This window comes from Medicago sativa, chromosome 1 (assembly GCF_051527215.1).
Source record: "Medicago sativa cultivar Bolivia chromosome 1, Bolivia_mono, whole genome shotgun sequence".
Lineage (NCBI taxonomy): Eukaryota > Viridiplantae > Streptophyta > Magnoliopsida > Fabales > Fabaceae > Medicago > Medicago sativa.
In genome coordinates, this window is record NC_140749.1 from 22,487,658 (window position 1) to 22,500,587 (window position 12,930).

The 12,930-nt window shown below is 31.2% G+C and overlaps 1 protein-coding gene and 1 pseudogene across 1 annotated transcript; both read left to right on the plus strand.

Moving 5' to 3' along the window:
- The first annotated feature begins 5 nt into the window (after positions 1-5).
- Positions 6-7,009, plus strand: LOC146953651 (uncharacterized). Its single transcript, XM_085742192.1, has 7 exons — positions 6-272; positions 1,092-1,340; positions 1,424-2,146; positions 2,397-3,206; positions 4,686-5,429; positions 5,511-6,335; positions 6,989-7,009. Exons 1-7 carry the CDS (start codon positions 6-8, stop codon positions 7,007-7,009), a joined length of 3,639 nt encoding a protein of 1,212 aa, XP_085598318.1.
- A 4,238-nt stretch (positions 7,010-11,247) lies between these two features.
- On the plus strand, positions 11,248-12,767 carry LOC146953652 (E3 ubiquitin-protein ligase PUB24-like; annotated as a pseudogene).
- The last annotated feature ends 163 nt before the right edge of the window (positions 12,768-12,930 follow it).

The following is a 12,930-nucleotide window of genomic DNA, read 5'->3' on the forward strand; positions in this document are numbered from 1 at the left end:
TTACAATGGTTAAAGGACTTTCTCACCTTTGTAACATTGAAGTTTGTGAGTGCAATTCTATGAAGGAGATAGTGTTCAGAGACAACAATTCAAGTGCTAATAATGATATCACTGATGAAAAAATCGAGTTTCTTCAATTGCGTTCTTTGACATTAGAACATTTGGAGACACTTGATAATTTCGCCTCTGATTATTTGACACATCATAGAAGTAAGGAAAAGTATCAAGGTCTAGAGCCTTATGCTTATACTACACCATTTTTTAATGCTCAGGTATGTTATTTTGTTTTTAACTTCTTTTGATACAAATGATATAATTTTTAACTGTGTGATATGTACAAACAGATTAATTAATGAATAAATTGGTACGTTTAGTGAAAAAACAATTGAGTAAAAAAAGAGTAAATGAACTAGAAAAGCTTTTTTTTTTTTAAGGAAAACTAGAAAAGCTAATAGCAGCATTATATCGTCATTTAATAAATGATAAGAATATTAACAATTACATCTTGCTGAAGATTTTCAAAGTTAAAAGTTAGTGTTTATACTTAAGAAATATTTAGATATATTTTTGTATTTGATGACTTCATATTGTTTCATAGTTGGTACTTTTTAAATTAAACTATTATTGTTATATAAGAATCCAACTTTTTAGTCTTATATATGGTACTAAAGTTCCATTAGGAATATCAATCAATCTTAAAGTAACTATCACATTGTACATCAATATTCTTGTGCTGTATTGCACATCATCTCTCAAATTCTCTCTATGGGTTTCTCTAATTTCACAGTAATCAATGCAAATATTTTGGACCTTTTTTACCTCGTTTTGATTAATTATGGACCTAACATTATTAAATGTTTAGAAAGCATGTACTCGCTCCGTATCTTTTTATATGACTAGTTTATAAAAATTACGGGTATTAAGAAAATTTATTGGAGTAATAAATTTGTCTCAAATGTATGCGATTATTACTATATTATCTTTAATTAAATATATATTTAAGGGTTAACTTTTCATATATTGAGACAAATTGGTAATATTAATAAGGCGATGCCTTCAGTAATGATTTCTGTTAATTTGTTTTTATGTAGGTTGCATTTCCTAATTTGGATACCCTTAAATTGAGCTCTCTTCTCAATTTGAATAAAATTTGGGATGACAATCATCAATCAATGTGCAACTTGACTAGCTTGATTGTGGATAATTGTGTTGGATTGAAGTATTTATTTCCCTCTACTTTGGTTGAAAGTTTTATAAACCTCAAACAACTTGAAATAAGTAACTGTCATATGATGGAGGAGATAATAGCTAAAAATGACGGAAACAATGCACTGAAAGAGGTATGATAATTCGATTATTTGGGAGCATCCAATTAATTTTAAATAATTATTTATACTGATGGTGGTTATTCATGATTTCACAGGTTCATTTTTTGAAATTAGAAAAAATCATATTGAAGGATATGGACAACTTGAAGTCAATATGGCACCACCAATTTGAAACATCGAAGATGTTGGAAGTGAACAATTGTAAGAAAATTGTGGTGGTTTTTCCTTCTTCAATGCAAAACACATATAACGAGCTTGAGAAGTTGGAGGTTAAAAATTGTGCTTTAGTTGCAGAGATATTTGAATTGACTTTCAATCAAAATAACAGTGAAGAGGTTATGACACAATTGAAAGAGGTTACTATAGATGAACTGTTCAAGTTGAAAAAGATATGGAGTGGAGATCCTCATGGAATTCTTAGTTTTCAAAATCTAATAAATGTACAAGTAATAAGTTGTGCAAGCTTGGAGTATTTATTACCATTCTCCGTAGCCACTCGTTGCTCACATCTCAAGGAACTTCGTATAAAATGGTGTGAAAACATGAAGGAAATTGTTGCAGAGGAGAAAGAATCTAGTGTGAATGCAGCTCCCATATTTGAGTTTAACCAACTAAGTACTTTATTGCTTTGGGGCTCAGATAAACTCAATGGTTTCTATGCTGGAAATCATACTCTAGCATGCCCATCTTTGAGGAAAATTAATGTCTCTAGATGTACAAAGTTGAAATTGTTCAGGACACTATCTACAAGAAGCTCCAATTTTCGAGATGGCAAACACTCTGTTTTAACGGAACAACCGCTTTTCATTGCCGAAGAGGTACGCATATCTTGAACACCATGTCTGTACGAATTGGTGTTACTCTTCTGAAATACCAAACAATTAGTATACTTGTATTCAATTGAATTAGATTAGATGGTGTGTATTTCATATTCAAAAAAGTATTGTCATAATTTCGATAAAGGATATATACGAGTTTAAAAGAAATTTAAAAAATGACAAATTTTAGTCATCAATAGTAATTATTGTTTCACTCAATAGTAATTATTGTTGTTCAACTATGTTATAGGTGATTCCAAACTTGGAGTTGTTGAGGATGCAACAGGCGGATGCTGACATGATATTGCAAACTCAAAACTCAAGTGCCCTCTTTAGCAAAATGACATGGGTTGGCTTGAATGGCTATAACACTGAAGAGGCAAAATTTCCTTATTGGTTTCTTGAAAATGTGCATACTCTTGAGACACTAGTTGTTGAGTGGAGTTGCTTCAAGAAGATATTCCAAGATAAAGGAGAAATAACTGAGAAGACTCATCCACATATCAAAAGATTGACATTGAATCAATTACCTAAACTTCAACATATATGTGAGGAAGGATCCCAAATTGACCCAGTTCTTGAGTTCCTTGAATACTTATATGTTTATAGTTGTTCTAGTCTGACAAATTTGATGCCTTCCTCCGTCACCTTCAGTCATCTCACAAAGTTGGAGGTAATAAGATGCAATGGGCTAAAATATTTGATCACTACTCCTACTGCACGAAGTTTGGACAAGCTCACTGTGCTGAAGATAAAAGATTGTAATTCACTTGACGAAGTAGTTACTGGAGTAGAAAATGTTGACATTGCTTTTATGAGTTTACAAATTTTGATGTTGGAATGTTTGCCAAGCCTCATCAAGTTTTGCTCTATCAAGTGTTTCATGAAGTTTCCGTCGTTGGAGAAAGTAATTGTGGGGGAATGTCCTCGTATGAAGATTTTTGCAGCGGGAAACACAATCACTCCACTTCTTCGAAAAGTTAAAATTGCAGAAAATGATTCAGAATGGCATTGGAAGGGAAACCTAAACGATACAATATACAACATGTTTGAAGATAAGGTATGTTTATTTACCACTTTACTTCTTGTGTAACAGTATTATGATTTGGGTTTTTATTTTCTTTTGTTTTCTTTGGATGCATAATAGTTGATTTTTGATTTACAATGTTAGGAACTTTGTGGAAAAAAACAACTATTTGCAGATTTTAAAAGTATATCGCAATATACTCTTAGAAAAAAAGAAGAGATACATAGTGTTAAAAGAAAGAAAAACATATTTGATAAAAAAACTATCATAGAAAAAACAAAACTTCAAGAGTTTGTAGTCTTTTTGGATGGCAAAACATTCATAAAGAATTATAAATAATATAAACATATTAAAAAACACAAGAACACAAATTGTGTTGCTAGCATTTCTCTTTGAATAGTTAAATAAAATTGCAAAAAAATGATGAAGAATGGCTTTGGAAGGGAAACCTAAACAATACAATATACAATATGTTTATGTTTGAACATACGGTATGTTTGATTTATCACTTTATTTCTTGTATAACGATATCATGATTTTCTTTTCTATTATTCTTTTTTGTTTGGATGCATAACAGTCAATTTTCAATTTACAATGTTTTAATCTTTGAAGAAAAACAATTATTTTGACTTTTGAGATTTTAAAAGTATATCACAATATATTCTAAAATGGAAAGAAAGCAATACATCAAAAGTTGTCAAAATCGGGATTTTGCTTCGTATCGAAAATATCGAAAGATAATACGTAAAATCGCAATTGAAAGATTTTACTCAAAAAATTATGCTAAATATTTGTTATAAATTGCATATAGTCATAAATGACTCAAAGTCTCAAGTCCACAAAATACTTCTTTAAAAAAAAAAAAAATCCACAAAATACTTATACATAAATGACTCGAATCCTAGATGCTAGGGAAACCTACAATTTTATGCAAGGTCAAAATTGACATGTATAAAGAATTCCAAGAATCAGGATAGTTTTCCTATGAGAACCAGAAGGTTAACACACAGAAAAAGATAAATCACATAAATGGAATGGAGCATTGGAGCCCGTATACCTGAAACAAAGACATCAAAGAGTTTACAATTTTCTTTATGGCAAAACATTAAATAATTATAAACAAATAAATAAATACATATTGTTATAAAAATAGAAATTTCGATTTGTCTCGTCATATATAGTTGATATGTTAATTAATTTGATTGACCTAGTTGCATTTCGTAAATTAAAAAATTCAACCTTTTCTTACTACCTAAGCCATAGGATTTGTGGTGTAACCATGTTGATCACAATGTGTTGTTTTCAAATTTAATCTTGGTTGTTTACGAAATGCAACGATTAATATTCTCTCAATTGATTTGCTTTGGGTTAGTTTAAGACTATCTATCTAGATCATGATCATTTTGAAGGTGAAAAATTGTATTTGTAGTAGACTAGAATATTTATGCATAATTAAAGATTGCTTAAAAGCAATAATGATTTGTCTTTTGACTTATTAATTTGAATGATCAGGTTGCATTTGGTAAATTCAAGTACTTAGCCTTATCTGACTATCCTGAGCTAAAGGATGTGTGGTATGGCCAACTTCATTGCAATGTGTTCTGCAATTTGAAACATCTTGTCGTGGAAAGGTGTGATTTTTTATCACATGTACTTTTTCCATCAAATGTGATGCAAGTGCTACAGACATTGGAAGAACTAGAAGTAAAAGATTGTAATTCATTAGAAGCAGTGTTTGATGTGAAAGGTTTGAAGTCACAAGAAATATTGATTAAACAAAGCACTCAATTGAAAAGACTGACTTTGTCTAGCTTACCCGAATTGAAGCACATATGGAACAAGGATCCTCTTGAAACTATCAGCTTTGGAAACCTATGCAAGGTGGATGTTTCTATGTGCCAAAGCTTGTTGTATATCTTTCCACATTCACTATACGTAGATCTTGGACATCTTGAAATGCTTAAGATAACGTCTTGCGGAGTCAAGGAAATTGTTGCAATGGAAGAAACTGTATCAATGGGAATCAATATTAATTTTCCCCAATTGAAAGTTATTATGTTGTATCATTTGACAAATCTCAAGAGTTTCTATAATGGAAAGCATACTTTAGATTGCCCTTCATTGAACACTTTGAATGTATATCGTTGTGAAGCATTAACAATGTTTTCTTTCGACAATTCAGACTTTCAACAACCTTACTCGGCTGATGAAAATCAGGACATGTCATTCCAACAACCCCTGTTTTGTATTGAAAAGGTAAATCTCATCATACCTTGTTCTTTATTGTATGTGTAATTATACACTTATTTATCTTCATTTTGGAAGTTTATTTTTCAGTTGAGCCCCAACCTGGAGGAATTGGCAGTAAATGGCACAGATATGTTGGGGATATTGAGTGGTTATCGTCAAGAAAACATCTTTCATAAAGTCAAATTTCTTCGTTTACAATGCTTCGATGAAACTCCAACTATTCTTTGGAATGATTTCCATACAATATTTCCTAATGTTGAAACATTTCAAGTGCGTAATAGTTCTTTTGAAACATTGTTCCCCACTAAAGGAACCACAAGTTATCTTAGTTTGCAAATGTCAAATCAAATAAGAAAGCTGTGGCTTTTTGAATTGGTAAAGCTCAAGCACGTATGGCAGGAAGACTTTCCATTGGATCATCCTCTGTTACAATATCTTGAATGCTTTTCTGTATGGAATTGTCCAAGTTTAAAAAGTTTGGTACCATCGTCGACATCTTTCACAAATTTAACCTATTTGGAAGTGGACAATTGCAATGAGTTGATCAATTTGATAACAATTTCAACAGCTAAAAGCCTAGTTCAACTCAAAACATTAAAAATAATGAATTGTGAGATGATGTTGGATGTCATAAAGATTGATGAAGAAAAAGCAGAGGAAAACATCATATTTGAAAACTTGGAATACTTGGAGTTTACTTCTTTGTCAAGTTTGAGAAGCTTCTGCTATGGGAAACAAGCATTCATATTTCCATCTTTGTTCAGTTTCATCGTTAAAGGATGTCCTCAAATGAAGATCTTCTCATCCGCACTCACAGTAGCACCGTGCCTCACAGGAATTGAGGTGGAAGAAGAAAATATGCGATGGAAAGGTGATCTTAACACAACTATTGAACAAATGTTCAAAGAAAAGGTACACAATATTTATGAAAATTGTTTACTTTATTATTCTCATAATTAAACAAGGCTCACAATATTTATTTGGTGCATGTTTGTACAGTGATTTTGAAATTAATTATGGATTTACTACAAAGTTCCAAGTTCTTGAAAAGAAAATTTAAATAGCTTATAAACATCCTATTATTTTCATTCATTAATTAGTTTTTTGTTCATTCTACTTTATTTTACCTATACATGAAAGTTTAGCACTATAACATAGTTTGAGATATCCAAACTCAATTATCTAATTTGCTAAAAAAAAAAAAAAAATTATCTAATAAAAGGACTTTAGCACCCTTAACAGTGAGAAAGTCTAATTAAACATGGTGGTAAACTGGTAATTGAGAAAAAAAAATATATAAACTGACGGTATGATAAACAATTTTTTATTTATTTGTGAAAATTCAAACTATATAAACTGTCTAGTCATTTTATAAAATATGTTTCAGACTTTATTTAAAAATATAGTTATATTTGTGAAAAATCAAACTATATAAACTCTAGTCATTTTAAGTACTTCGAAATTAAAAGAGTGAATAGTGAATTTCTTGAGCAAACGTTACCAAATAGTTAGGGGTTATACTTGATATACTTGTTAATTAATTAATGTTAATATTTTGTGAACAGGAAGTCTCACATCCTAATTAATATGTTGAATGAGACCATCATATATCCTCACATTTGCAAGGTACCCAACACTAAATTCTTCTCTAGGGAATTATTATCATTTGATTGTGGAGTGTTTTGTTGAAATATATTTTTAGAGTTTGTTTGCTTTAAGTTTACCAAATTTATTCTTAAAGACTAACATTCATTGGAATATAAAAATGTGGATTTTATTTTAAGGTATTTAGAAAAAAGGTGTTTGGTGAGCATTATAATATTCTCCGGAACCTTAAGAATAGGGATTATAATAGGTAGTTACACATGAATTTATTCTCATCTTCATGAAAACTTTATTTCCACCCTTTTCTTTGAGAAATTTTTTCTATTCCCATGAACATTTCGTTAATAAAATTTAGTAAACTTGTAACAAACATAGACATGTACATTTCTATCATTGTATTCCCAGAAATCTACGAATATAATTTGAAACCAACGCACCATAGTCCTTGTAAATTTACTTTTTTTGTTTTTGTTTTAATATCTATAAAAAAAAAAGTTTTTATTTGTCTTTGTGAGTTTAAATTAGTTGGTAGGGATATAACATAAATATGTTGAGGCCAATTTCAAACCCCTAACACCCCACTAATTTACATAGGTGAATTTCTAACCACTAGACTACATAACCAAAAAATAAAAAGATATCTTTTGTTTATTTAATTTTTAGTCCTTCGAGTTTTTTTTTCTTCTTTTTATCCAATTTTGAGTTTTGTTTTGATACTTGCAAAGTATGATCATATTGAAATCATTCTTTGTAATACTCATTTTAGTCCTTATTTTGAGGGTTAAAATCAAATATATGACATATTATAAGGACTAATTTTAATATAAATAAATTTCGTAAGAAGTAAAATAAAACAGCAAGATTAAAATGATATTTTAATTACCCATTAGTTAGTTGATACAAATGCAAATATAATGGTATCTATATCCGCAAATATCTATTTATTTTAGTAAATTAAATAAAATTGATAAAATACCCTATTATTTCAATAAAATACTTACGTATATTTCCCATATATTTTTTTTTTGTTGTTTCATGAAAACTATTTTGTTGTAAAAGGAGGAAGAATCTAAGTTAGCCAACACGACAACATAACATACAACAAAAGTTGACACACATGGAACATATTGTGTCCATTAGCGTAGAATGGTGGGAATGCAATCTAAGCATCAACTTCGTTGTCTTTTCTTGATAAGCAAAAAGGGGCACAACCCCTATAGTGGAGTCTCATCTTGCATCTGCTGTTATAGAATACTTTATATTGTGTCATCCCAATCTAGAATGAAAACATTTTGGTATGTGAACACTATGAAGGGAAAGAACTTCCCCAACTGCCATCTTCCTCAAAGGCGTAACTTGCATAAGCTTCCACTCATTCTTCTAGAGATTGAATTTTTGAAAGTATGGCAAACTTTCTATGTTCCTACAAACACAACCACATGATAAAAAGTGAAATAACACAATAATTGTTATGATCAACCATGTCGATAAAAGAATATAATAGCAACAATGCTCTCATATAGTTCCACTTGAGTCACTAAATGAGCATTATTAGGGCTTGAGTCACCCTATACATATTATTGTTGCTATTTTACTCTTAACTATTCCCAATATAGACTGAATCTTTCCCCACCCGAATTCCAAGTGTTTGGCTATAAGTCGAGCAAGCTCCTCTTTCCATCTGAAAGTGTCTATTGCAGTCAAGAAGTAATTACACATCTATACAAACTTCTAAAACTTCGTTGATAGCTCTCGAAATATCCATGCTTACATCTTTAAGACCTATATTTTATCTCAAGTCCAATAAAGTACAAATTAGTTTATGGATAATCCTAAGCCTTAGATGACAATATAATGAGGTATAGTATAGAGTGTAAGGGTAAAAACCATCATTAAGAATTTGAGTTTTGAACGAGCATTACAACGACTTATTTAATGACTAATAAAAATTGAAAACAATAAATGGATATAATAATATGGTTAAGATAAGGGTGAAAATTGTTTGATTAATTTATGTGTATAATAGTGAATGTGACAAATGGTAAGTATGATTCCCATATTGTCCGGAGTTGGCCAACTAACAAACTGTATTTAGTCTTTTAATGAGTTAATTGTGATATTTGTTAAATTAGGAATTAAAATAAGGAATATTAGACCCATTAATAGGTTGTTGCGTTTATAGTTGAATTCTGCATTGACATGAATGATATTGATGTTGTGTAATTTCCTATATGTGAACATTGCTGCTAAGTGTTGTTTGAACTTGAATAGTACTATTGTGATATGTGGGTTAAATATTTGAAAATAGTTCAATGTGAGTGTGAATAATGTGAATGTGTGTTGTAAATATGTGTTGTGAATAAGTACTGTTTAAATATGCATTGTGTACTATATGTGAATTGAGATAACCCGTCTCTAACTGATGATAATGCTATATTTGCGGAGTGACTTGGGCCAACAAGGGGGGAGAGGTGTGTCTTACGGTCAAATACTCAATAAAGTGTTGGTTATATTGTCATCATATAGGTAGGTTTTGACAAACATAAGTGTTAGGGAACATATACTAGTGGTGCCTAATAGTTAGGGTATACCTGTTAGATCATAGGAGTACAATGAAGGAAATTTTCCTAAGTTGTTTAGTGGGTAAATCCCTAATTTAGGAGCTTACGTGCAACCTCTGTGTATTTTTGCGTGTCACGTAAATGAATTTTGGGTCGAGTTGAGCAAGTATATGAGGACTTGAATGTGTTTGTCTCTTACAAGAGCATACTGCCACGTTCTTTGCCATTCTTTCGTAGTTAGATGGTACCAAGTGAAATAGAAGTGTTGCAGGATTTGTGCATGCATGTGTCCTGTGATTAAATGTGTGTTCATATGAGCAATGTGTCCCTCGGAAGAAAACTTATGCCTTGTGAAATAGTTGAATTGATTTATTTATGTGTTTGTCTAATTTATTAGTATACTTTATGAAACCTGATTGCTCACCCATTTTGTGTATTTGTGTTTGCGATTGTGATGATGCACAGATGCAAGAAACATGTGAGAAGTAGTGCCAAGGAGCTATTTATATTGGCGTTTGGAAGGCTTTCATAATTTTCTATTTATGTTGTTATTTGATTGGCTTGCATGTCAAGTACCTTGTATTGTAATTTTACTCTCATTGCTCTGGTGGGTGGCGTCGATGGATTCTTTTACTATGTTACATATTTGTTATTTGTGTTTCTGCGTGTTTGATGGATCACTCTTTTTATTTCGAAAAAACGAACATTTCTATTTGGACAAATGGTATGTATGCATGCTATGTCTAAAGCCTATGTGCTAGTGTTTTGTGAAACTTTATTAAAAGTTTCTATTGGAGATATTGTTTGGGTTTGGAATTATTGAAACTATATAATTCAAAACAAACAAAGACAGTCATCTTTTCATGTTTTGGCAAAGCTTAGTGACTTTTATTTATAGAAATCTATCACTCCTGACATAGTTGAGATATCACTTCAAGCAATATGAAATTTGGAAAATTCAGAGCTCATGCATAATTTCTGAAATTTGTTTTCAGTTCTTTCCAGAGCTCATGCATTCTTGTCAGTAGCACAAGAATTCTTAGACATATTGCTTGGGTTTGTAGCCTCTGGAATTATATAATCTAAAAGTCACCTTTTATTGTTTTGGCAAAGCTTAGTAACAATTTCTTAAAAATTTCACACATTCTTCATATGCCCAATTGATACCTTTTATTGAAGGATATTCATAAATAATTTGTTTCAAAGCATTCTTAAAGCATTTTTCATTTCCAATGGACCAGAATGGGCCATTACTTTGTTAAAAATTTGATTTAGCTATTGATTTTTCTCCAAATATATATATATATATATATATATATATATATATATATATATATATATATATATATATATATATATATATATATATATATAGACACACACACATACACACAATGATATTGAAACTAGGTCTCAAATATAAGAAAAAAATCACTTGTGCTTGATGATTGAAAAGATAAGTATATCTAACTAATTTCATTGTATTTATTTATGTCAATTGCAAAACAATCTTCATTTAACTCAATTACTTTTTTTTAACTAATTTCTTTTTTACCATCTCCTGCTCTCTCGTTGAAAATTAAATGAACAGAAAGACACAATTTTAAAATATGCAATAAATTTTATCATTACTGTTGAGTGTGAATTAAAATCTCATCATGTACAAAAGAGACGATTTCGGTAAAGCTGTTTTTTGGTTGGCATCTGCCTCAAGGGTGAGGCGCATGGGTTTGTTTCTGTCTTCTGCACGAAGCACACACCGTGCGAGGCACGTCAAGCAATGTCTACTTTTGTGTGAGGCACGTCTACTATTGTGTCTGTCGTGTAAGACACCGACGCATGTTCGACACCGGGACACAACTAATTCGAAGGATGTCTGTGCTTCATTGATCATGCCCAATATTTATATAAATGGATGTTATTTAAACACCTAAATTCAAGAAAACAATTTGAATAGTTTTTCACGATCAAACGGATTTGGATCCCTGTCGTCAGGATGCTTTGCATTTAGATATTCATGGTCATTCAATCAAGAATGAACTGTCTAGATTCAAGCTCAATTGAATTATAAAATAATTAAATCTGCATTTTTATGAGCCATCTAATTTTGATACAACAACCACTGATGTCCCGAATGCATCAATTCAGAAAATCCAAAAGGAGCTCTTTTTAAAATGTAAGGTGTAGTTTTCTCTTTTTAAATCTCCTAACATTAGAATCCATCTCCAAAAATTTGTCAAGAATCTAGAGCTTCCAAATTGCTTTCAAGCATCAATGGAGAAGATTCTTTAAGTTGCTAAACAGAATGAGAGAAACAGAACATGCATGGTTGAAGTAGGTGTAACCAAAACTATGGTTATGCTGATTAAAAAGAAATTCAAACAAGGAAACACCGATGGTTTGGAAGAAGCTTTGAAAATTATTCGTCTTTTGTGGAAGGAAGCAACGATCAACAATAGGGTGAAACTTTTGGTTGGCAAAAACATGGATTTCATGAATTTGTTGACTTGGATTTTGAAAATTTACATTGATAACAACAATTTCGAGATGGTAAATGAAGTTATGCCATTATTAAAGTTGACAATCGATGTTGTGGATTCAAACCTTTTAAGAAATTTAAACATTGAATTATTTGTAACAATGGTGACAGTACTTAGAAAGAGAGGATCATTCACCAAACAAGCTATTAAATCAGCATTACATGTGCTTATAGAGACGTGCCTGTTGGGTAGAATCCGAACGAGGATCACGGAAGTGGGTGGAGTAACCAAACTCATTGAAATCAAACTTGAAAAACTGGAGAAGAATGTAACAGAGCTCCTGTTCAATCTTTTGGCACATTTGCTTTCGTGCGCTGATCGGGGAGAACAATTTTTGAGGCACGCATGGGGCATAGCAATGATTTCGAAGAGGATTTTGTTATGACCTAGCGATTCATGTAATTTCAGTGATTGCAAAGAATTCAACTTCGAAAGAATTTGTTTTAGAAACGTTGAGGGTTGGAGCTGTTTTGAAGCTTTGCATGGTAATGCAAGCGGATTCTGCTTCTTATTTACACTACAAGTATTCACCCTCAGTGGACCCTGGACCCTGTTTCCCTCGTTTTGTTTTCACTACGGTTAAGATGTATGGCTGCTGCGCGAAAGGCTATACAATTCCTATTGCATCTCACTCCTAAAATTAAAAAGAACACATACCAGTAAGGAAATATTTATTGAGATACAAACGATAGAAAATAATTCCACAAAAAAAAAAAAACTTACGAGACGAGAAATGGATCTTCCATACATTGTATTGAGACAAAGTAGGCCTAGGATCTTTCATACCTAATCTCTTAAGAA